This window comes from Microchirus variegatus (genome assembly GCF_963457635.1).
Source record: "Microchirus variegatus genome assembly, chromosome: 16".
NCBI classification, from domain to species: domain Eukaryota; kingdom Metazoa; phylum Chordata; class Actinopteri; order Pleuronectiformes; family Soleidae; genus Microchirus; species Microchirus variegatus.
This window is the reverse complement of record NC_139817.1, coordinates 19,261,182-19,288,298: the sequence shown is the minus strand read 5'-3', so window position 1 is coordinate 19,288,298 and position 27,117 is coordinate 19,261,182. Positions and strand designations below refer to the sequence as shown.

General features: G+C 40.9%; 1 protein-coding gene across 1 annotated transcript; it reads left to right on the top strand.

The window, feature by feature from the left end:
• Positions 1-2,066: 2,066 nt before the first annotated feature.
• LOC310937975 (G protein-coupled receptor kinase 5-like) lies at positions 2,067-26,287 on the top strand (the record flags this gene model as incomplete). The annotated part of the gene is made up of 16 exons (XM_083902365.1): positions 2,067-2,118; positions 3,313-3,402; positions 4,979-5,091; positions 7,094-7,171; positions 7,392-7,489; positions 7,571-7,667; positions 11,205-11,264; positions 13,069-13,209; positions 17,749-17,939; positions 19,570-19,607; positions 20,203-20,292; positions 22,035-22,243; positions 23,767-23,904; positions 25,768-25,905; positions 25,977-26,156; positions 26,201-26,287. The coding sequence occupies 16 exons, from the start codon at positions 2,067-2,069 to the stop codon at positions 26,285-26,287; spliced, it is 1,800 nt and encodes a 599-aa protein (XP_083758491.1).
• Between the last annotated feature and the right edge of the window lie 830 nt (positions 26,288-27,117).

The following is a 27,117-nucleotide window of genomic DNA, read 5'->3' as shown; positions in this document are numbered from 1 at the left end:
ACAGTTCAGAGGTCTTCATCATCACAGTTCAGAGGTCTTCATCATCACAGTTCAGAGGTCTTTATTCACAGTTCAGAGGTCTTCATCACAGTTCAGAGGTCTTCATCACAGTTCAGAGGTCTTCATTCACAGTTCAGAGGTCTTCATCACAGTTCAGAGGTCTTCATCATCACAGTTCAGAGGTCTTCATCACAGTTCAGAGGTCTTCATCATCACAGTTCAGAGGTCTTTATCACAGTTCAGAGGTCTTCATCACAGTTCAGAGGTCTTCGTCATCACAGTTCAGAGGTCTTCATCATCACAGTTCAGAGGTCTTCATCATCACAGTTCAGAGGTCTTCATCACAGTTAAGAGGTCTTCATCACAGTTCAGAGGTCTTCGTCATCACAGTTCAGAGGTCTTCATCACAGTTCAGAGGTCTTTATTCACAGTTCAGAGGTCTTCATCACAGTTCAGAGGTCTTCATCATCACAGTTCAGAGGTCCTCATCACAGTTCAGAGGTCTTCATCATCACAGTTCAGAGGTCTTCATCACAGTTCAGAGGTCTTCATCACAGTTCAGAGGTCTTCGTCATCACAGTTCAGAGGTCTTCATCACAGTTCAGAGGTCTTCATCACAGTTCAGAGGTCTTTATTCACAGTTCAGAGGTCTTCATCACAGTTCAGAGGTCTTCGTCATCAGAGTTCAGAGGTCTTTATTCACAGTTCAGAGGTCTTCGTCATCAGAGTTCAGAGGTCTTCATCACAGTTCAGAGGTCTTCATCACAGTTCAGAGGTCTTCATCATCACAGTTCAGAGGTCTTCATCACAGTTCAGAGGTCTTTATTCACAGTTCAGAGGTCTTCGTCATCACAGTTCAGAGGTCTTCATCACAGTTCAGAGGTCTTCATCATCACAGTTCAGAGGTCCTCATCACAGTTCAGAGGTCTTCATCATCACAGTTCAGAGGTCTTCATCACAGTTCAGAGGTCTTCATCACAGTTCAGAGGTCTTCGTCATCACAGTTCAGAGGTCTTCATCACAGTTCAGAGGTCTTCATCACAGTTCAGAGGTCTTTATTCACAGTTCAGAGGTCTTCGTCATCAGAGTTCAGAGGTCTTTATTCACAGTTCAGAGGTCTTCGTCATCAGAGTTCAGAGGTCTTCATCACAGTTCAGAGGTCTTCATCACAGTTCAGAGGTCTTCATCATCACAGTTCAGAGGTCTTCATCACAGTTCAGAGGTCTTTATTCACAGTTCAGAGGTCTTCATCACAGTTCAGAGGTCTTCATCACAGTTCAGAGGTCTTCATCATCACAGTTCAGAGGTCTTCATCACAGTTCAGAGGTCTTTATTCACAGTTCAGAGGTCTTCATCACAGTTCAGAGGTCTTCATCATCACAGTTCAGAGGTCTTCATCACAGTTCAGAGGTCTTCATCATCACAGTTCAGAGGTCTTTATTCACAGTTCAGAGGTCTTCATCACAGTTCAGAGGTCTTCTTCATCACAGTTCAGAGGTCTTCATCATCACAGTTCAGAGGTCTTCATCACAGTTCAGAGGTCTTCAGTACAGAGCCTGTTTTCAGATGCAGCATACAAATAATCTGACATTGTTTCTGTTCACAAAGACCAAATATAGGCAGGAAAAATCACATCAATGACAAAAAAATCTTACAAACTGCAGCTTTAAGTCATTTTAGCCTCTCAGTGTTAACTAAAGGTCTTTGTGCAAGTGATGTAAGGATAAAGCACATGTCAGCCTCTGTAATACTTCCTCACATTGGAGGCATGTTACACATCGATAATGGCTGCTCTGCAGTGTTTGTCCCGCCTCTATGACATGTGGGAGTCCTGTGGTTGGTGTATGCTGTCATGCAAAAAGAAAAAAAATGCAAACACCTGTATCTCCATTCATTAGTGAGTCACAGTGACTGCAGGTTAGACACACCTCATCTTTGCAACTCAACCGACTGGACTGCTGCTGTTTACTGTGGCTGCTGCTGATGAGCTCTGATTTTCTCCCACAGTGCATATACTGCTGTTTTAAGACAAGTTGACAAACTTTAGGCCAAACACACGATTCTCCATGGAGATTGAAAATATGGTGGCAAACAGTGCTCTTATTAAAGCCAGGGAAGGTAAGAGATTGATTATTTTTCACTGTTTTCTTTCCAGAATTTGTGGTAGAATCATGTGTACCATCTTCAACTTCACACTTTTTTTAAGTAGTCGATCAGACAAAACGACAACAAATGTGGTGGGATGTCACGAGTTGACAGGTGTTCACTGTCCTTACATCATAGTGCAGGTGTACGCACCCACTGCAGCTCCTGTCATGTTTTGGTTTGGTGATGTGAGGACAGCAGAAATCTGTGAGGGGCTGAAAGACAAGGGCTGATAAAACTGAAACTGGCCACAGAAGTATAGACCAATTTTTTCTGAGCCAAGTAGGAAACCATTCAAGATAAAAAATAAAAAATCTCTACGGAACATGTTATGCATTTAATAGTAATTTGACTAAGTTGAATAGAAAATAATCTATGGACTCTTATGTCGGTTGTAGTCGGAAGTCTAGTCCTTAGAATCTATTAAATCAGGTCTTACAAGTTTTTTTGTTTGCCACAGCTTTTAGGAACGATCGACTCTTACCTCCAGCATATTTTTTTTATTCATTTCATGTCTCTTTTTTTCCTGTAACTGTATCTGCAACTGAAAAACGGCTTTGATTAAAATGTCCCTTCATTCATTTATCTGCTGCTCTGCTCTCTTTCAAGTGTTTACTGTACGGCCAGTGTTCTCCGACTATATATATCATCATTGTTTTCATGGATAAATCTGGAAGATCTTTCACAGAACCTCTTGCAGTGAGCCACAGACCACAGATTAGTTTTAGCATTTCTCGGCTCATTTTGTCTTCTGTAAACTCATATTATCTCTTGTCTGACAAAAACTGACAGACAAACCTGATTCTCGTACCAAAGTAACTTTAAATGTGCTTTAGCTCTGAATTACAAAGACGTTTAAATCTTATCTTCAAGAGGCAATGTTAAACACATGAGTATGAAAGTTAGGCTGTGGGGTAATGTGGTCCCACAAGCTTTGCATTCCTGTTCCTGGAGCTATTAATAGTTCATGCACTGTAGACGAGCATGCATTGTTTGAAACCTGAAGGGCCGGGCGCACGCTTGCACACATGCACGTTTATGACACTCTGCAGACGGATGTGTCGGGCTGAGGAACCTTCACCTGGGCTTTCATCATAAAATGTCACAACATAAGAAGTTTTTTTTTTTTTTTTTTATTAACCTGTCTGACTGTCTGTCTGTCTGCAGGTGGAGGGGGTAAAGGCAGAAGCTGTAAATGGAAGGAGATGCTTCGCTTTGCTCACATCAGTCAGTGTACGGACCTGGCTATGAACATTGGTGTGTGTGTGTGTAATGAATGTATTAATTTTTGATTTTTTTTTTAATCAAAAGATTTAACCCCAGATTTGGGGTTAAGCTGCTGTCAAATCCTTATTTTCTGCCGATTTTTTTATTCGAAACACTAAATGCAGAAGCAGAATTAAAGAAAAATATATTGAAATACCACTGGCTTATTGACCAAAGGCAGGCAAAAATAAGTGCAGTGTAAACAGATTCAGCAAATCATGAGACACGCAAGTGTCACTCCAGCTTCCACATTCTCAGCAGATGAGAGAAGGAATGTGTGGACTTTCTTAACCCTAATACTCGGTAAAACCAACACACAAAGCTTTTTGGTCTTGCTTAGCACTTTTTACTTACCACATTAGGTTTTGAGTCGATAGTCTTTTTCTGTAATGACCACTTTGCTACTGCTCATCTTAGTGAACTTACAGCCAATAACAGCAGTGGATGGAAGAACAAAGTATTATGCCTTTTCTTTCACCAAAGTTTTTGTGAATCTTTGCTATGTTCCATTTGTAGTCGGAACACATTTCTCTGTTCTTGCGGCGTATGTACAGGCCTTTACACGGGAACGCCTCCCTGAAATTGTATTTCCAACTTGGAACACAGAGCAGTCTGTAGGAGCGCATCCCTTCCTAGTTCCCACTTCCCAGTTCCGAGGTAAATGGAAAGCAGCATGATGCTGCGTTCCAGAGCCCATCCAAACAAATGGGATGTGGGACTTATCCTACCTGAATTGTACTAGCTCCTACTTCAAAGCGTTCCAGCAATTGAAGTCGAATGTTAGAAAACATGGACGATCACGGCGCTTTCTCTCTATGTTTGAAGAGGCATTTTGACTCTCAGCAATTCTGTCTACTTACATAAACAAGCAAGCCGTATATGTAAACGCGATACATATAACGTCATGAGTATACTTTTACCGTAGCCCTACGTATCTTCATGCTAACGTATAACAACAATGACATAATTTCACGCCATAACATGAAAAACAAGTTTTGATAAAATTGCTGTGTCTAAAACAGCTCAACACGCAGAAAAGTAAAGTTTATAGCCTATTCATGTGACTCCATTGGAGCCGCCATTATTCTCCGACGTCATTTCGGTGAAGTCGGGGTAGGTCGATCAGTCCCGACTTCGCGAGTAGGAAGTCCCACTTCGACAGGCATTCCCAGTGCACTTTTACTCGTTGGAGGTAGGATAAGTCCCACGTCCAATGGGTTTGGATGGGCTCTGGAACGCAGCATAAGTCTAAGACTCTTACAGTAAATCTAGGAGAAAGTTTTCCAGTATTGAAGAGAACATCATTCAATCAGGATGCCAGAACTCTACAAAGAGGCGGTCCTCTCCGCTTGTGAATTTAGGCTGTTAGGCTGACAGTGAATTATCACCTCACTGAACAGGTTCATGACGTGACAGAAAGAAGGAAGGAGAATTCAAATAACAGCCACGATTAAGAGAAAGTCAAAAGTTAGTAAAAGGATAACAGGACTGACAGCAGCTTGAATCATTACATGATCTGTTTCAATGCGTGATTTCACTCAAGGTTTTCTACTTTTTTTTCCGACAGAACGAGATTACTCCAGTCTATGTGTGAGGCAGCCTATCGGCAAGAAACTCTTTCAGCTCTTCTGTCGCAGTCGTCCTGATCTGCAGAACTACATATCCCTCCAGAATGCCTTGGTACTCTATCACTTCTCTAAGTTTTGGTCAAAGATAGTGATTATGCAGGTCTGGTTGTATGACTTAGCTTTGATTTTGAGAGCATCAAGCATCAATATTGACTATAGCTGTCACATCTCTAGATTTAAAGCTGCATGATTTTGGAAGATCTTTTTAATATTATGACCTTTGTAAACAGAAAAGCTCTAACATTATTTATGTGTCCTTCATGTGAAGATGGGCTCTGTTAACACAATAAATAAATAAGAGTTCCCACACCTTGGTTGACATCAGGTTCAAGTACTTTTCCTGGACTTTCCAGGACCAATTCCCTCAAATTCATGGACCGAATACAGTGACACAGCTTTACAGGGGAGAGCAACTTCTAAGAGCTGCTTCACCCATGGCGTCCACTTTTATTAAAGGTCACATAGAGTGGTCCTGTTGCACATATATTAACATATATATGTTATATGTTAGTTATGGAGGTCTACTTACATACATTAACTTATTTTTATGGTCAAATGCTATTCATTATCAAAACATTGTTTTAACAATGTTTAAAAATAGCAGTCCCTTTTATGACTTTGACCCGGAGTCAGACCCAGAGTCAGAAGACACTGTCGCTCGTGAAACACCTCCACAACGGACGTTATTCTTCTTCTGCGGTTCAATGTACGCAACCGGATGTGCCCGGACTAGTGCCCGGAGCAGGACGATCGGCTGTTCCTGGGGAACCGGTGTTTACGTGACTATAACGGGATTTTCAGAGATCTCGCTGAGCCCGAGATTAAAATAAAACACAGCGTTCTCAGCAATGGCTGAACTGCTTGTTTCGAAACTTCAGGGCTTCTTAAACAAGGTAACGACGCAGATGCACACTAAAAACAGCGTTGATTGGAACTTCCGGTCTAGTTCCACTTTAAGTTATTGTCCTTGGGATCTTGGGCAAGCCAGTCTATGTAATTTTCTTTAGAGAGCCTTAACACTTAACGTTACTCGCTCATTGTTCTGCATTGAATCACACATCAATGGCAGAGAGAGACAATGAATGGTGCCCACAACACCAATAAGCACCAAAGCAATAAGACATAATATCTCTCTTGCACAAAATTAGATTGTCAGGGTGATTTTCAAAACTCAAAAACATCTGCATTGAACGGTTGGGGTAAAAGGAATAAAAAGGCCAGGTGAGGGGGAAAAAGGGGGGGGGGGATTACAATATTATATTTTGATTGCACAACAGTGTTATTCATACCAGCAGTAATGACTTAAAACTATTCATATTGGTATGAATAAACTAGGGGATAACTAGAACAAACTATGGAGGTTTCGTGACACATCATACTGTGATACTCAGTCAGTGTGGGTCACATATAACCCATAAGGGTTATATGTGGGCTGACAGTAGGGGTCTCAAGCAGGCTTTTCTGTGGTTGGCTGGGTGTGCATACAAATTGTGCTTTTCCATTATACAGTTCTAGTTCGGCTCGGCTCGGCTCGACCTTCTATTAGGGATAGTACCTGGTGATTTGCAGTGTCATCACTGGAAGGGGCGACGTCCAACACAACACTGCTGTCCACAAAATAACCACTGTGGGCATCGACAAGGTGCAGACCTGTGTCATATATAAAACTGAGAAATAGCATTAATCAGCATTGTGGGAAGTCATTGGAGAATGTGTGAATGTTTTTTTTGGATTGGTCTGTTTATACAAGTTACGCACTGCAGCTTTAGGGCCCTTGCAGACCAACCACATCAATTACAAACGCCAATAAATGCACAAAACTGAAAATAATATGAATAACTTGTTATACATAATATTTTTTATGAATGGAGCAAGATGAAACAATTATGAGTCAGTAAAATGAAAAGACATGAAAGAGTAAGATCCTTAGATTTGGACTAGCATATCTACTGTTAGTTCAACTCAGTTTGACATGGCTGAGTGCACAGCAGGTCAATGGTGCAAAAACATGTGCTATGAAGTCACACTCTGTTTTGTTTTTGGTCTCTTTTTAGGACGCATTTGAGACCAAGGCAGACGAGAACAGGAAAGAGTTTGGCATCAGCATCATTCAGAGATTCCTAATGAGTCAGGTCTGGAAAATGCATGAAAAACAGATGTTCATTGCTTACACTTAATCTTGTTTATTGGACTATTTCTCATTGAATGCATTCAGTGGGAATATGTAATAACTGACACTATTTAAGGTGTCAATAATCTAGATAGTAACATACAAATGTGTTATCCTGGCGTTTCATTTATATTAATGTCAATAATCCACCAAAGTGACAATAATCCTCCATGTGTCCTCAGTCCAGTCAGTGCATCCCTTTCCTGCTGAAACATGAAGAAAGCTGTGTCCAGAGTATGGAGGTGGATCCATGTGTGGATGTCTTTCACGAATGCTCAGAGTGAGTCCTGCCACTAATGCTGTGTGTATACCCGTGCATGTGTTTGAGAAGAATGATGACATTCTATGTTCCCTGGATTAGAGACCTGCACAAACACCTGAGTGGCGAGCCCTTCATCCAGTACCAGGAGAGCATGTTCTTTGACCGGTTCCTGCAGTGGAAGATGTTGGAAAGGTCAGTGTGTGTTAGGCCTGTCAAATAAAAAAAGAATTAAGAAAAATATAAATTTATAACATATAATAATATAATGAGCCATAATTCCAATGATTAATGATTAATTATTATTAATTAATAAATTCATTCATTCATTGTCTACCGCTTTATACTCTACATGAGTCAATCCCATCTGACCAGTGGCGATTGCACTAAGACATTGGTTCGCAATGAATTAAAGTTGATCGTTTTAATCCAGGAGGTACTACGCTTGTTAAATGTTTATTGGACATTACTGGATACAGACCAATAAGTGTTAACTGTAGAACTGCAATCTGGTCATTAAAATGATTACAAATGGGATTTCTCTCTGTTTTTTTTTCCTTTGACGGCCCTCAGTCCAACGTTGGGTTCCTAAATTGGCCCCAGGTATCAAAACTTTGAGAACCCCTGCCCTAAGACAATAAGGGAAGCACCTCTTTTACATGCAGCAAAACATGATTAGAATGTGTCACTAGTTCATTCTGAATCAGCCGTTTATCACAGATGACAGATCATTTTCGTAGATACATATATACACTGTAAATAAAAACACTACTACAGCATTTCAGTTTTACATTATTATCACATTTCCTGTTCATTGGCAGAAATGAACCTGCAAATTTGCAGACCAGCACCCGCAAGTGCAGCTGACATTGGGCGAAAGGCAAGGGTACACCCGACCTGAGTGCAGCTCATTTTGTGTATTTTTGATCCAGCTTTCATATCAACCTAGTGGAACAGTTCAGTTTGTTAGAGTACGCTATATATTTATTTGTATTTCCATTAGGAATATTACCGAAAATAACCAGGCCCTACTGTTCTTTCTTTCTTTGGCACCCTTTCGTTGGGGTGCAAGAGTAAAATGAAACATTTAGTTCAGGGTGGAGCTAGAGCGGCTTCACCCACGACAGTCAGCTGATTGAGCGACACAAAAATGTCACTCCTCCATGCGACCGGTGTAAATACCCCATGGAAGTCGAGGCAATATTAATTTAATATTTATTTTTCATTGTCGTTGCACTCGTATTATGTCATGCTAAGCAGCCATCAGGCACAGCCCACACCTCACCGACCAAGTAAAGTCCGAGCCTGAGAGAAGAAACAGTTAGACTAAGATTAAGATAATCTGACACTAACACAGGAGGTGCCTACAGAAAAAGACGCTCCATTACAATGACAAAAGACAAAAGTTATCTTCACTTCTAGCCCCATGATGTGAACACACACCTCACACGTTATCAGCAGCTCTAATGAGTATAAGAACATTTCAGACTCACCTTTAACGACCTATAATCTAACCATCATGATTTATTTTGAGATAACACCCACCACGGATGGCTTCAATACCCTTTGTGTTGTTTTTCACTGACCTGTTGTATAAAGTAACCTCTGGTTCTGAAAAGGTCAATTACTTTTCAGCTTCTAATCATTATTATTACCACTTATTTTTACTCATATACATATACATTTATTTATTAAATGCTTACACCGTAATTTCAATGAAGCAATTAAAAATGCAAATTTTAATTCACCATATTTATACTACATTTATTCTACATTTAACTAATATAACTTGTCAATTCACTTCCAAATGTCGACAATCATTTCAGGTTGTTTGACCCAACAGGTCCCAGCAGTCCAATAAACAGTGGTATGCAAAAGTTTGGGCACCCCTGTAAATTTTCATGATTTTCCTTTATAAATCATTGGTTGTTTGGATGATACATTTCAGTTAAATATATCATATAGGAGACAAACACAGTGATATTTGAGAAGTGAAATAAAGTTTATATGATTTACAGAAAGTGTGCAAGAATTATTTAAACAAAATTAGGCATGTGCATAAGTTTAGGCACCCTTGTCATTTTATTGATTTCAATACCTTTAGCACTTATCATTGGAACTCAAAATTGGTTTGGTAACCTCAGTGACCCTTGACCTCCATACACAGGTGAATCCAATCATGAGAAAGAGTATTTAAGGAGATTTAAGGTGATTGTTTAACATCATGGTTTAGGGGAAGGATACAGAAAGCTATCTGAGAGATTTAAGCTCTCAGTTTCAACTGTGAGGAACATTGTGAGGAATTGGAAGACCACAGGCACAGTTTTAGTTAAGGCCTGAAGTGGCAGACCAAGAAAAATCTCAGATAAGCAGAGGAGAAGGATGGTGAGAACAGTCACAGTCAACCCACAGACCAGCTCCAAAGACCTACAACATCATCTTGCTGCAGATGGTGTCACTTTGCATCGTTCAACTATTCAGTGCCCTTTACACAAGGAGATGCTGTATGGAAGAGTAATGCAGAAAAAGCCTTTTCTCTGCACCCGCCACAAACAGAGTCGCTTGAGGTTTGCTAAAGCACATTTGGAATAAGGTGCTGTGGACTGATGAAACTAAAATAGAGTTATTTGGGCAAAACAATGGGGCGTTATGCATGGTGGAAAAAGAACACAGCATTCCAAGAAAAAACACTTGCTACCTACAGTAAAATTTGGTGGTGGTTCCATCATGCTGTGGGGCTGTGTGGCCAGTGCAGGGACTGGGAATCTTGTTAAAGTTGGGGTCGCATGGATTCCACTCAATATCAGCAGATTCTGGAGAACAATGTCCAGGAATCAGTGACATAGTTGAAATTGTGCCGGGGCTGGATCTTTCAACAAGACAACGACCCTAAACACTGCTCAAAATCTACTAAGGCATTCATGCAGAGGAACAAATACAACGTTCTGGAATGACCATCTCAGTCCCCAGACCTGAATATTATTGAACATTTGTGGGGTGATTTAAAGCGGACTGTCCATGCTCGGAAACTGTTTTGTAAAGAAGAATGGTCCAAAATACCTTCCACCAGAATCCAGACTCTAATTGGAAGCTATAGGAAGCGTTCAGAGGCTGTTATTTCTGCAAAAGGAGGATGCACAAAATGTTTCTTTTGTGGTGCTTAAACTTATGCACATGTCTAATTTTGTTTAAATAATTCTTGCACACTTTCTGTAAATCATATAAACTTGTGACCAATGATGTATGAAGGAAAATCATGAAAATTTACAGGGGTGCCCAAACTTTCGGATACCACTGTACATGCTCTAGTCGGAGACTTTACAAGCGCCATCTGCAGGATCCTAAGGGCTACTTCAAATAGTCTTTGGTGCTTATAGGACTGGATCGTGCATTTCAAACAGCTCGCAACTCAAATGTTACACCCTAAGTTTGATTTAATATTGAATTTCGAATAAATAGTGACAACACTAGTTTGTGCGTGTGTGCGCGTGCGTGCGTACGTGTGTGTGTCTGCTGATGTGTGATAACGCCAAACAGATAAAGCACCACACACACACAGAGACATGGAATTTGATAGATCAGCAGTTAGTTGTGGAGCTGGTTTATCTTCTTGTACTTCACTGCAATTACTGTTGACTCATTTGTGCCACATTTAGCTTTTTCCACGTTTAGACTTTCCTTGAGTATGCATTAATTGACTGAGAATGAAAACAATTTTTCTTTTTCTTCAAGGCAGCCCATCAGCAAGAAGCGATTCAGACAGTACAGACTACTGGGGAAAGGAGGGTTTGGAGAGGTAAGAGGTCACAGTCACATCCCTTTAACCTTCCTACAGCGTTTGGGCTAAACTGACTGATTTTACAACTTTTGTAAATCATAACTTAGCTATATTCACCTTATTGCCTCACAATAGCTAAACTCGCTGGGAATAGCAGTCAAACTGAAACGCCTCTCGTAGTAAAGAGTCACTGTATTTAAGCATCAGATATATATACCAAAACACACCCAACTGTTTGACTCAAACATGACATGGCTTCACTGGAAGAGCCATGAGTGTGATATCTGACACAAGAATCAAAGCGAACAATGCCGAAACATAGATCAGTTCAAAAACATGCGTTAATCGCTAACATTTTAGCGCTGAAAAGTCACAACCCGTTCAGTCATATTTCATTTTTAAAGCTCACATAGAGTGGTCCTGTTGCACATATGTGAGTTATGGAGGTCTACTTACATACATTAACTTGTTTTCATGGTCAAAAACCTCCTTGTTGCTGTAAACGAGCTGATAGAAATCCTCTTTTCTGACTGTGTTTCCCAGCCGCGAGACTTGAGACTCAAATCTCTCAACCCGGAAGTGACATATTCAGCACACCCGCTCTCAGAAGCGCAGCTCCCCCCTCTGGAACGGTGGATGCACTGCTACTCATTATCAAAACATTGTTTTAACAATGTTTAAAAATAACTTTGTCACGAGTCCCCGCTGCAGTCCCTTTTATGACTTTGACCCGGAGTCAGACCCAGAGTCAGAAGACACTGTCGCTCGTGAAACACCTCCACAACGGATGTTATTCTTCTTCTGTGGTTCAATATACGCAACCGGATGTGCCCGGACTAGTGCCCGGAGCAGGACGATCGGCTGTTCCGGAGAACCGATGTTAACGTAGCTATAACGGGATTTTCAGAGATCTCGCTGAGCCCGAGATTACAATAAAAAACAGCGTTCTCAGCAGTGGCTGAACTGTTTGTTTAGGAACTTCAGGGCTTCATAAACATGGTAATGACACAGATACACACTAAAAAACAGCGTTAATTGGAACTTCTGGTCTAGGTCCGCTTTAATGTAACTCATTAGCAGTGCCGGCCTGAGCCTTTATGAGGCCTGAAGCAGAAGAGCTGGTGTGCTGATATGTCACTTCCGGGTACTGGCCAATCACAAGACTCTGTCTTCTGGGTGTGAGAGTTGAGTCTGAAATATCGTGGCTGGGAAACACCATCAGAAAAGAGGATTTCTATCGGCTCGTTTACAGCAACTAGGAGGTTTTTGACCATAAAAACAAGTTAATGTATGTAAGTAGACCTCCATAACTAACATATATGTGCAACAGGACAACTCTATGTGAGCTTTAACAGTTTAGCTGATATCATTTATGAAACAAAAACAGTAGGGATTGTTTTATGTCTCCCTCCATTTCTCTACACAGGTAAACTATATTTCTATTTAAAGCTGCAGAATGAGGGAGTGTTTGTATGTATACAGCAGCAGCAGAGCATGGACTAATGGGGTCAAGCAGCACTTATCTGTCAAACTGACTTATTTTGCACTAGAATCTTTTTGTCATGCTAGAACCTGTTTGCAGCCATGTCGCTTTACTAGCGTGTCAGCCATAAAACTGGTAATTTCCAATATTAACGAGTGACGAGATCTAAACTGGACTGAGAAATACAGTCAAAATCTAAGTCACTATGGTGTGAACTTATTTGTGGTTTGTGTTTATGTTTAAAAGTTACACACTAAATAATGACAGTTTTTTTTTTTTGTTTTTTTTAAACAAAGCCAAATTTTTCCCGCCTTCACTCATACTGCGCTTCCTTCTCAGGTGTGGGCGTGTCAGGTGCGGGCCACAGGAATGATGTACGCCTGCAAGAAACTGGAGAAAACCCATGTGAAGAAGCGGCGAGGAGAATCTATGGCTCTGAATGAGAAAGAGATATTGGAAGGGCTGGACAGTCGATTTGTGGTGAGATGACAAACCCTTGACCTCTGGCCCCTTTGAGTCACTCGCTCTCCGTCTGCTTGTCTTTTCATGTTACGTCCACTAAGCTTTCAAAACCACATGCTAAAAGCTGAGTGGGGTGAGACAAAGTCAAAGTCAACGACAAATGAGCAGTTTTGTGCAAAGTTCTAAATGAATCTTTGAAGGAAACATGGGTTAAAAACCTACACGTATACAGTTGCAATGTGCAATGTACAGTATGGATAGGATCAGGGTTCAATTATAACCTGATCTTTGTGGGAGTCTCTAATAACTGATGTCAAACTTAGACTGAGATAAAGACATAACAAAATATAGCTAGGTGGGTGCGTTTTGGGGGGAGCATACACCAATACACCATATAAGAGAGAGAGTTCACTGTGAATTATTCAGTCTAACACTTAAACACAAAGAGCAGCACACATTATATCGGGTATATTGCAACATTCACGGGCGATATTGTAGTTTTAATGTAAAAAAATCTGTCAGCAGCATGTTTATCTTGTTTACGTAAATTATACTCATAAATATCACACATTACATTATACATTGAAAACGGCATTGTTTGTGATTACAGTAATAATAATAATTCAAATAGTGTTTTTTTTTTGCAAGGGCAAGCTTGGACTGGTGGGGACACTGCCAAAAAAAAAAACTTAATGTCGCCTGTTGATTTTCCCCCTTTTTTGGTGGTACAAAAGAGAAAACAAATAAGCATGGACAATATGTGTAGATGTGTGTAAAGCCGTGCAGGCCAGAGGCAAAGGAGACAGAAACAAAGATTTGTGTGTGATGTGTTCACTGATGCTCGTAAAATCCTCTCGCGCACAGAATTTGAACACATTGCCCTGTCTCTAATATTGGTATCTGGCTTTCTCCAAATATTGATGGAGATTGATGTTTTTTGGTCATATTTTAACGACCCTACAGTTGTACAATTTATAGACTACCTTCATGGGAGCTCAACCCCTTTTTATGGGAACTCAGCTTCTCTCTGACTAGACATAAGCTATCCATCCATCCATCCATTATCTACCGCTTCATCCTCCACCAGAGGGTCTCGGGGGGTGCTGTGCCTATCTCAGCTGACATTGGGCGATATGCGGGGGTACACCCTGGACAGTTAGATATAAGCTAAGTTATATTGTATTGAGATAAAGTTATAAAAGTTCTTTCGAGTGATTATTCTTTTCATGCAAAAAAAATGTATATGATAAATTTAATAATAATTTAATGTTTTTTATTAGGGCCCACGGTTGGTGTAGTGGTTAGCACTCTTGCCTTTGCAGCAAGAAGACCTGGGTTCCTGGGTTCAACGGCCTTTCTGCAAGGAGTTTGCATGTTCTCCCCGTGTGTGCGTGGATTTTCTCCGGGTTCTCCGGCTTCTTCCCACAGTCCAAAAACATGTGATATGGGGATTAGGTGAATTGGTCACTCTACATTGACCATAGGTGTGAGAGTGTTAGTGAATGGTCTCTATATGTGGCCCTGCGATGGACTGGCGAACTGTCCAGGGTGTACCCCGCCTATCGCCCAATGTCTGCTGAGATAGGCACAGCACCTGGTGGAGGATAAAGCAGCAGTAGATGATGGATGGATAATGTTTTATTGAAAAATCCATTAAGTCTGGGACCTGGTTTCAATTTTAATTTAGATAAAAGTAAATATATTGTCTTCGCTACAGAAGACTAAAAAATAAGAGCAATTTCTGAGAAACAAGGTCTTTTTTTTTAACCCAATTGAGTTTTTTATGCACATATTGTGTCTGACATCACCAACTGTTGCATTTTCATTTGTAATGTTTTCCCTGCCAGTTAGTGCAGACTCTTTCACTTTCATTTTGATTATGCATCCGGGTGGAATGTTGCTCTGCTGGTTAAAGGGAATATGCAGGGTTTGTGTCCTGTTCTGAAGCTGCGGTCACAATGGACACAGAGTGAATTTCTTGCTTGAGCGGCAAGTTTACAAACAAAGTCCAAACTCCATTCGCTTGAGTTGAAATTTTGAAAACATGACAACCATTCCGCATTTATATTATCTGACTGATGTCCCATGGCGTCACGTACATGTCCGGTGGTCAGTCAGACTCTTATCATCTCTGTGTGTTCACACCCAGAGCTGTACCACATGAGAAAAAGCTTGGACTAAAGTCAGAGAGGAAGTGGGTTTACCGGTAGACGCAATTGTACACAATTACAGCAGTGCACTAATGACAGTGCACAATCACACCAGAGAGCTGAACTGCTCTGTTATTGGTCAACGTTTCTGTGACCTGATTGGTGAAAAGCTGCATGTGACAGGACAGATTTAGTTATGAAGCTATAAAAAAGTGTTTATTCTGGAATTACTGATTAATGCCAGAAAAAAATACTGCCTACAAAGTGGTGTATCTTGAACAACTGCCATATTGAAAGGAAAGAAAAAAATACCTGCACTTTTTTTGCATGTCTGAATTCTTCCCAAGACAGATTTGGAAACTGTGTCAAACCTATGATAGGCCATGTCCCAACCCTCTCACACACCTTCTACAAGCCCACAAAGCACATGTAAACTATGTGCTTTGTGGACTTGGAGAAGGTTTTCGACCATGTCCCTTGAGAAGTCCTGTGAGGAGTGCTCCGGGAGTATATGGAGTATGAAACTGACCCCCTGATATAAGGGTTCTTTGGTCCGTGTACAACCAGTGTCAGAGCATGGTCTGCATTGCAGTAAGTCAGATCCATTCACTTTTATATATATATATATATATATATATATATATTGAAAGTTGGACCTGGGTCTCATATCATGCACAATTCAGCATTCTCACATTATGCTTTAGAGGGGATCAAAGCAGATGAATGTCACTGTTTGTCAGTTTAACAAACAAGATGAACAACTATAGAGCTGATTTAGCTGCAGTCCGTCTCTCTCTTCCTCGATCAGTGATACTTGCAGCCTCTCAGCAGTCTGCTCATCTTTCTGTTTATGCTCTTCTCTTCCTCTACTTCATTTCATCATATTTTGAAGGTAGTTTTTGTTTTTCCCATTTCCAGGGTTATATTTGAGCTGACAATATGGCTCTCAAGAGGGTTTTTCCCTGGTTTCCATGGTGGCCCCACCCTTGTTTGCCTCATCTAGGGCCTTGTGTTACTGGGACCATGTGGGACCTGCATCATTTATCCACTTCAAACCTGTGCCCTCTTAACCCAGGTAGTGGGCACAGGCTTGAAGCATGAATATAACCCTTATAAGAACTGGGATATATTTTGTGAAGAGGAGAAACTCTGCATTTGCTTCAAATGAATGTTAAAGGCTGACAACACGTTATGCTAATATATATTAATGACGATCGCTGTCAGAAGAGCTGAAGATCTTTGCCCAAACCCCACGGATTCAACAACCGAACATAAGGATACCGCCTGAAGCCATTGTTGGGGGAACTCGGGAACTCATTTGGCAATGCCTTGTCATCTTGTCATCCTGAACTCTAAGCTTCCAAAAAGGGAGGGATCAAATATGCTACAGCCATGGTTTTCAGACTGTGGTACACAAGCTTCCTCTGGTGGTACTTGGAGGAAAATCAGAAATATTCTATTCTACTGTATATAGAATAGAATAGAATTCTACTGTATATAGAATAGAATAGAATATACCAGGATATGAGATCAGACAGTTATTTAGTGCACAGAAAAAGAAAAAGAAAATTAGAGTTACCTTATCTCCCACTCCATCTTAATCTCATTAAGCGATACCAGTGTCTGAAGTATGTGAGGAAGACGAAGATGATGATGATAAAGTATAGTATAGTCAATCAATTAAATAAAATTTGATTTGTATAGCCCACAGTTTACAAAACATAGTTTGTCTCATGGGACATCACAGGGTTGGTAACATCCTCTGTCCTCAGACCTTCGACCAGGGTAAGGAAAAACTACCAGGGGAAAAAAAAAAAACTTATAACAGGGGAAAAAAGGTAGAAACCTAAGAGAGAACCACAGGTGAGGGATCCACTCCCTGGACGGACAGTATAGTATAGTGATTTAAATTGAAAATCATTCATAAATGATTTACCTCATATTACTGACCACTCCTCTACATTCTGAGGTAGTTCCATGGGTAAACTAACTCATTTTATTTGAAGAAAAATGTATCCATTGGCTTTCATTCACATACCTTGACGCATGACACATCTATAATTACAAATTTGATCTCTGATTTGTTTTTTAATTGAATCCATAAGTTTGCTTTGTACTGAATGTCATGTTATTTGACTTCTTCTGGCCCTTGACTTGGACCCAGTATTTCATTTTCTGTACTTAAGTTGGACACCCCTGGTCTAAAGCTTCTCACAGAACACACAGCTCAAGACATCAAAACTTAACCATATTTATGTGTAATTCCCTGACATCTTTTAAGGCAAAGTGTTGGATATTGGATTGCATTGTCTCTGTGGGTGTTCTTCTTGTATTTGGTATTTGTATGTGAAGCTTTTTAATCATCACTGATCCATGCTTTACATGCACATCCTGGCTCTCCACTTAGGTGAATCTGGCATACGCGTATGAGACCAAGCACTTCCTCTGCATGGTTCTGACCATGATGAGCGGTGGGGACTTGAGGTTTCACATTTATAACATCGGTGAGCCCGGCCTGGAGAGAGACAGAGTATGTTTCTATGCTGCAGAGGTCTTTTGCGGATTAATTCACCTCCACCAGAAGTCAATAGTATACAGGTCAGTGTATTTTCACATTGGCAATGCATTATGACACATGGTAATATTATGGGGGGGGGGGGGGGGGCGGGGTTGAGTGGTAGTATGAGATATGCACTGTGCCTCAGACGGGATCTGTGATTTTACATTCTGGCACACAGGAGTTGTTGATCCACTGCAGTAGTGGACAAGCAGCTCCAGTGTTCTCTTGAGCAAACAAATGCTGTTATGGCTCTTGGAGCAGGGGGTAAATGGTTTACAAAGTGAAAACTTAATTTTCCAGTTGAAAATGTCTCTCTAACAGAAAGTTAAGATGTATAGACTTAACCAGATGTGGTGGTTGATCATGGTAGCCTTTTGTTACGTGGCTAAAAATCTGTTTTTCCCACATTTCAATAATACAGTACTAGTACGACTCGGCTCGACTCGCCTTTTTTTGCTTTCCCATTGGAGATAAAAAAAAAAAAGTACCAGGTACTACTATCTGGTACTTTTTGATACCTGCTCTGTCAAGGCCCCAAGCAAGGTGAATCTATACTAAAATGTGACTTCAACAGACTGCCGGCCACTGATTGGTCAGAGAGTTTCGTCACTGGAAGACTCATGAGTGTGACGTCCGACACAATCAAACCGAACAATGCTGAAAACTGTAACTCAGTTAAAAAATACTTAAAGGGGAAATAAGTAGTTTATAGTGCCATCTAGAGGAGAGGCTGAAATTTACAACAAAGACCTGCTGCTCTGCTCACCCCCTCCCTTCCCTGAGCGATACGGTATCCTCAGCCGGTCAAATGTCGTCCTCGTCGTCTTTCTCCGTGTCGCAGGTGAGGTTCGTGAGGCGAGGGAGAGGGCGAGCTACCGCGGCCGTAGCAGACGAATCGGAGAGAGAGGAGGCGGGACTTCCGCTACAAGTAAAGAGACGCTTGTTTTGTTCTCTCGCGTTTGTCCTTACAGGCTCCGGTAGAAACATGGCATCTCGCTGCTAACAGTGGCTATGCAACCGCAGTCCGCGGTCATGTTATTTTACATGACTTTTTGAAACACTACGAAAATGAAACAAAAACTATTATACAGCGACTAGACAATGCAGGAGCACATAATATGTATAAAAAAGTGGATTTTGGGTTATATAAACCCATAAATACTACATATTGTACCTTTAATCTCCAACATTTAGCAAAGGAAATGTCTATAATCTTAATATTCAACAGAGGAGTCTGGTGTATTTAGCGACAGCACTGTCGGAAGGCGTCGATCGTGAGCCGAATCACAACCCATTCACTCATATTTCAGTTCAGTGACTGTGTCAGACGGAGTCTGTGCTCCAGACATGCAGGAAGTACTGAACGATTCTGTGAACAAATATTTTTAATCAACCGATTCTAATGATTCAGTTACACCCAAAACAACTGCTTTGCCCCGTCACTAGTTTGTGTTTGTCGCATACAAACCAACATCACTGCAGTTTCACGCAGCCGTGCTACGACGACTCCGCCCACATTGACGAGTTACTATGAAGTAATGGAAAACGACGACGTACCTGATACCAAACCAAATAGAGTCGAACCGAGTTGTGCTAACACTGTTTAATGGAAAACATTTAATGATCACTTTGACATTTTAATGGTCACTGAATTAATTGTTTTTACAGAGATCTGAAACCAGAAAACATTCTACTGGATGACAACGGTATGTACAGCCACACTTAACACGCTTGGTTTGTTCTCAGCTTAGTGTACAATAAGAGACAAATGCCCCATAATAACCTTGAATCAGATCACATTCCATGCTGTGCAGAAGGAACATGATCAAATATTTTCACAGCAGTTTCTGATGTGGCTATTTTTAGCTCTAAAAGTAGTTGGAACGATAGCAGTTCAAGTTCTGCCAAACGTTCGTCATGCAGACATGTCTACCAAAGGAAGGACCAGAAGGAAACAGTTGATGGTATTATGACATGAGTGCAAACAAAGGCAGGAGGAGGAAGTGAAAGCCTGAGTGCATCAGGTGTGGTATCTATTTTAAGAAACCTGTTCCTTCACTCCTGGAGCCGCCTTGTTTTTTTTTGTTTTTTTTGCTTCATGCCTTTGTGTTTATAAATTCAAAGAGCTCAGAGAACAACTGTGCACACGTTTTGTATTAACTAAGCAAACTATGTTCACAGCAGAGAAGCCTGAGGGAAGGGATGTGCAGTCCATCAGGCTTAAAGAGAAAGTCATAAAGGCAAAAATGTCAACTATGAAACCAATTCAGTGGATTCTTTCCTGCTTGTTTTTCCACAAAGGACACATTCGCATCTCTGACCTGGGCCTGGCTGTGAGGCTCTCTGAGGGGAGTCTGGTGCGAGGCAGGGTGGGCACACTGGGATATATGGGTATGTACCACACTAATGACACATTCATGTCCAGCCAAAGTCTAAAGAGAACCATGAGTGGAAAGCATCATGCTTTTATGGTAGCACCAGTGCTTGAAGTGGGCTGGTCCTGTCTGGTACACAGTCCTGGCCCTTTTTAAATATCTTAAGTACCACTTAATGTGTACTCACAAGATGCCAGTTAAGTTTATCTGTCCAATTCATTATTATGGCCCAGAATAATGATTTTTCAGAGTGCACTACTTGACGTTCACCCGTTCTCATGAGTCTAGTTTTTATGTCTAGTGTCGAGCCAATATCGGCTGTGGCGCCTCCTAAAGGGAGAAGACAAAAGAAGAAGAAGAACAATATTAAAAGTGTTGTTAATGTTTAACAATAATGTTTAATTATATTCTCTGACTTCTTGCCATATTTGTGTCACGGAGAACAGCATAATAACATTACATGACTGTGTGCTTGATGCTTAATAAATGTTAAGAATAACCTAAATATACAAGTTGTATATTTTTTTGTTGTTGTTTAGTTCTTTTAATATAGGCACAATATTTAAATAAATTGATGCGAACATCACTCACATCTTCTGGTATCTATAATTTACTGGAGATTTTCATAATACCGACAGACATACATTACATGCTTCATATGGATAAGGGCAGAACGGGCACTTATTTTTTCCCACTTCAAGCATTGGGCAACACTGTGAGTAAAATGTGTTTAGGTGGAGGCAAAAGGCACCTGGTTACATAATGGCTTGTCAATAACCTCTCCATAAAAACTCTGGATAGGTGAGCACCACTACCCTTGAGTCTATGCAGACTTTATGTGCTGACTGCACATACTTCCTGTAGCACAACACGTTTCGCTTGGTAGCATGCTCTTGCTCTCTGGTAAAAAATAAACAATTAAGCAAAATGACCAGGGTATTTATGAACCGGTCCGACTGAGGGAGGGTTTGTGAATGGTTGTTCGTCTCTGTATGTTGTTACGATGGACTGTCCAGGCTGTACCAAGAGAACTGGCTTCAACAATTAATGAAACAATAAAGAAGAGGGTAACTGTGTTCACTTCCTTGGGGTTAATGCGATGATGTCCGCTGGTACCTCATACAAGGACATACAAACGGGGGATGAGCTCCTGGTGAGAAATCCTAGCTACTAGGATGGAATGCGAGACCAAGCTCACATGCCCAGGACCATTACTACCCTCACCATGCTTCTACAGCAGCCTGAATTGGAAAAAAACAGCTCGAAAATTGCATTTCACACTTTGAACTGGAGGTTAACGATGCAAACAAAGAAGAACAGCATCCTTTCCAGTAGTAAAAGGCCACTATAGTTCCCTGACAATGGGAGGGGATGCGTGGAGGAGTCCTCAATTTGTTGCAATCTGCAGTCTCACCTTTAGATGTCACTATTTCTTACTCAATGGTCCTTTAAATTAGATCATTTTAAATGATGGTGTCCTTGTAAGGCTAGAAATATGTAGGCTACTCTATGTTAGCAAACTGTACAGCATTTCCAAGTCTCTTACTTGGAAAAATAATAGTTTTTCGTATTACGATTATCACAATTATGAAAATTCATCTGGATTAGTGGTGGATTTCCATACAGATTATTATCTTGTGGGTTTATGGTGAGGAATGCTAGTGTTTGGTTCTGGAAATCTCTAGTATATATACACTCACCACAATGTGCCATGCAGAGCAGACACTGTTTATTGATCTGAATTATCACTAATTTCAGCTCCGGAGGTGATCAGCCACGATCACTATGGCATGAGCGCAGACTGGTGGGGCCTTGGCTGTCTGATTTATGAAATGACTGCAGGGCAGCCACCACTCAGGGCGCGAGGAGAGCATCCAAATGCCTCGGAGATGGAGCGAAGGATTAAAAAGCAACAGGAGGAATATAATAACAAATTCAGCCGTGACGTGAAAGACCTCTGCTCTTTGGTGAGTGCTCAAATGATTGCTTATACACCATAAATGTCATGCAAGCACAAATTGGGGCTGGATATCATCAACTGATATATATACGGTCTTCTTCCATTTAATTCAATTTATAATTTGATTTCATTCAATCATTTCAGCATATTTCAGTTCCACTTCCTGTTTTGCTTGGATATGAAATTCCAGCTTTTGTTCAAGTCCTCTTCAAAATGAACAAACATTCACTGTGCAGGAGGTGATACTGCTGGTTGCAATAACTCTGTACGAGAAAAAGTAGCTTCTACTTATAATGATCTCAATCAGGTCTCAATCAGGGCTCTTTCCATAAAAATGATGTACCCATTTCGAGGAAAATACAAGAAAAAGCACAGCATATAGTGTATGAGTGGACGCTGGTGTGATTGACAGCTTGTACCATCCAATAGGAGCCTGGTCAAATCGTACAAAACAGAAGACTACGTAGAGTTAATGATTTTAGAGATATGTGCATATAGTTTATAAGTAGTAACTTTTAAATAAAGACTGATTAGGTAAGATAAAGTAAGAAAGGGACTTTGGTTAGCTGATCACTGCTTTCCTATACACCTGTTCCCTTAAAGCATGGACAACATATAGAAAATGAATATAGTCTTCCAGTTGAAAAAAAAAATTGCTCGAAGCCTCAAGATTTGGAAATCTGGAATTACTTAAAGGTGTATTAGGTAATAAATCTAAAGCAATTGGCCTCCTAATCTAAAATCCTAAAAATCCTAAAATCCTCCTAATGTGTCACAGAGACTCAGTAATAATGTTCATATAACAAACTTAACTCACCGCTCAAATTTCCAGTCTCAAAGCTAACCAAAAAAAAAAAAACTATCTTACTTTATGTTTCTTTATCAGGCAAATGTGCCTAATGAAAGTCTAGTACCAATGGGATTCTTTCTTTGCTTTTTAATTGTTCATTCCATTTGTAATCTGAACTCAAATTTCCAAGGTCATGGGGTGTTCCTTACATGGGACAACCCCCCCCCCGAACTTGGATTTCTGACTTGGAAAACTCAGAGCAACCTCACCAACCCTGGCTTTAAATTACAAGATTCCACCATACAAACACTGTTACTTTTACTGTTAATAGCACACATTTACTATTTGTTTAACATTAAATTAGTCGTGCACATAGTACTGCTTAACTTTAAACAATTGCTTGTCGAGCGCCATTATTGACTGGGGTTGTTAACAATGGCTAGACTAGGTTTTTGTCCTACATGGTGAACTCGGGGATGATGTCACTTTTAGTTCCAAGTTTTGATATAAATGGAAGAGCATTAGTCCAAAATTGAGGCTCAACTTTGCCTTCAGCAGAAGAGCTCTTTTGATTTTGACAAGGTTATACAAAAGGCCTACATTTAACGAGACACCTTTAGATTTCTGAATCAGTATCAAGATGTTCAAATAATTTCTAAACACAGCTCTTACAGATGCATCCTGTTAGCTAAAAATAAACAAATACAATGAATTGAATTGTGTTTCTCCTTCTATCGTAGCTGCTGACCAAGGACCCAAATCAGAGGTTCGGCTGCCATGGTTCAAAGGGGAAAGATGTACAGCGTCATCCTTTCTTCAAAAAAATCAACTTCAGGATGCTGGAGGCAGGACTTGTCAATCCGCCATTCAAACCTGATGCAAGTACCCCAACATTTCTCACCACTATGAATTGTTTAGTCTCAAGACATATCTCCATGCACACTGCTACTATTAGTCTCTCACTCACAACAAAAACATAATACCTAGTTTAATGACATTGGGAAGCTACATGGGCTCATGGGAATTGATGTCATGCATAGGGGCCTGTTTGTTCCCCTGTGCATGTGTGCTGTATGGGGAGACTGCATGATGGTAGAACACACAGCAAATGACAATTTGCTATTAGGGCCCGAGCACTCACACAGTGGTGCGAGGACCTATTGTTCTTCTAGGATTTTTTTTCCTCCCCAAAGGATCTCTAATTTGACCCCTAAACGTGCCTGACAGATTTTATAAAAATAATGGAAATGCGAAAAACCAATACAAAATGGCTCAGTAGTGCCCCCTCAGGTCAAAAGCCTATGGAGCAGGCCCAAACTTAGTTTCACCGAATTTCGGTGTGAATTTTGGTGGTAATGTAGTTTGGCAAAAGACGAACAAAAAATTCCTTTGGGACCATGACCTCGACTCAGCAGGAAGTCAGCTATTTTGGATTTGGCAAGTTGTCTTGTCTGAGGGTGTTTATTGAAGTAACATCCATCCGAAATCAAAGGTTATTGAAATGTTTTGCAGATTCGAAAGGGCATGGAAACAGGAAGTGCTCTATAACATCGGCGTACATTGACTGATCAGCACAAAACTTCGTACATGATATGAGAGACCGACCCTGTACACGTCTACAAACACAAGCTTGAGCCAATTAGATGTCGACCATTATATTCCGCCGCCATTTCGCCACCAAATACGACGTGTCCTGTAACTCGCCCATACATTGACTGATCAGCTCGAAACTTCATATGCGAGACCAAGGGCCCGCCCTGAACATGTCTGCAAGCCATGACCACAGGAAGTAGGTTTTCTGAGACCGGAAGTGACCCATTATTTTTCTTCTTCCGCAACAATCTCAAATTTGATCCCCGAAAACTGATGGAAATTGGCATGCAAATCAGAACTGGCGAAAACGTTTATAAAATAATGGAATCGCGAAAAACCAATAAAAAAATGGCTCAGTAGCACCCCTTCAGGTCAAACACCCATGGAGCAGGCTGAAACTTATTTGCGCCGAATTTCCCGAAATTTGGTGGGAATGTGGTTCGGCCCAAGACGAACAAAAATGCATTGGGACCATGACCTCGACTCAAAAGGAAGTTGGCCACAACACTCTGAGATGATAATCCGACTGTATGAAGAAAAAACCCGGTCCGGTTACGTAAACACCGGTTCTCCGGAGCAGCAGATCGTCCTGGTCCGGGCACTAGTCCGGGCACATCCGTTGTGGAGGTGTTTCACGAGCGACAGTGTCTTCTGACTCTGGGTCCGACTCCAGGTCAAAGTCATAAAAGGGACTGCAGCTGAGAGTATGAAGAAGCTATTTTTAAACATTGTTAAAACAATGTTTTGATAATGAGTAGCAGTGCATCCACCGTTCCAGAGGGGGGAGCTGCGCTTCTGAGAGCGGGTGTGCTGAATATACTGGCCAATCACAAGACTCTGTCTTCTGGGTGAGATTTGAGTCTCAGGTCTCGAAAGAAAAGAAAAAGAAAAGAGGATTTCTATCAGCTCGTTTACAGCAATTATGGCGGTTTTTGACCATAAAAACAATTTAATGTATGTAAGTAGACTCACATATATATAACTCACATATATGTGCAACAGGACCACTCTAGGTCCGCTTTAATACTCACACCTATACAAATTTCTGCCAATTAACACTCCTACTAAATGCGGATTTGGGTGATGAACTGTAGAAGAGAATTGCAGATGTGTGCTGACTGTATGTTTTGATTTTTTTACTCATCTAGCCCAGACAGGTATATTGCAGTGATGTGCAAGACATTGAAGAGTTTTCCTCAGTGAAAGGAGTCACTCTGGACCAAATGGACAACAGCTTCTACTCCAAGTTCAACACAGGCAGTATTCCAATAACCTGGCAGAATGAGGTGGGTTCACCTCCAAGGAAACATCAAATGATCTGCCTGTCAGCTAAGCAGTCTTACTATCTCTCCTGTAGATGATAGAGACAGGATGTTTCCGGGAGATGAATGTTTTCGGTCCTTGTGGGTCTCGAACTCCAGATCTGGACTGGACTCAGACCCCGGAGAGCCCCAAACGCAGCTTGCTGGGCCGACTCTTCCGCAGACATGTAAGAAGTTCTTCTTCTCAAAAATGTGTGTACAGACACGGCAGTTGTGTGAAAGCTAAATGTTTCTCCTTCACCTCTCCTCCAAAACGCAGACTTCAGACTCATCAGACGAGAGCAGACAAGGCTTGTTGCCCAGTGAAAGCTACATGAAGTCAGGACTAGTCAGTACTACCCTCTGAAGACTGTCACACCAAAGAGAGTCATCAATGGACACTAGCCATGTCTCAATTCAAGGTCTGCAAACTTTGTGGTATATGGAGGCTGCCGTCTCTGGCCACAGCCAACCAGAAGTCATGTTATAAAATGGACCGCTCTGGCCAATGGGGTATAACTCACAAAGCTCCACTTCTGGCACGTAAAGAACTGTGGGATATGTTGAGCTATGAAGGATCCAGCTGTAGGTCACATTTTGTAAGAAGCCAGCAAACTAGGAACTTTTAGAAGTACAATTTCTTATACTCGCACACACACCTAGCTTGGCTAATGCCAGAGTCGCCTCCCACTTCCAAGAGGAGTCACCAGCAGAGATAGATCAAAATGCCTCTGTATGCAATTGGATAGACCTAAAACCACTCACACCAATGATCTGGATGACACGTGTAGAGGGCCTGGAAAATGTGTCAACAAACGTGCTTGTCTCTAGGAGTGATGGTTATCCAGTAATGACACTTAACAACTTTCGCCTGTGGAGCTTTATAGAGAAAGTCACTTAAAATGAAAGCAACAAGCCAGGAATCCAAAGATGGCTGGTCTTAGATGACTGCCAGAGCAGCATGGATATATTATAAGAACTGGATAGAGCACCACCATAAAAGCTTTTATAGAGCTTTATATTCTATATTTTTAATTCATAGGGTTTCATATTTGTAGTCCAGAAAAAGTCCACACAGAGACAAACAACCATTCACACCTACGGTAGGGCCCTATGAAAATGGTTTTATTTTTTTCCAAATTCAGTTAAAAAAAAATTGAATTCCATTTTTTCTGTTTACATTTTTTAGAATTCCAT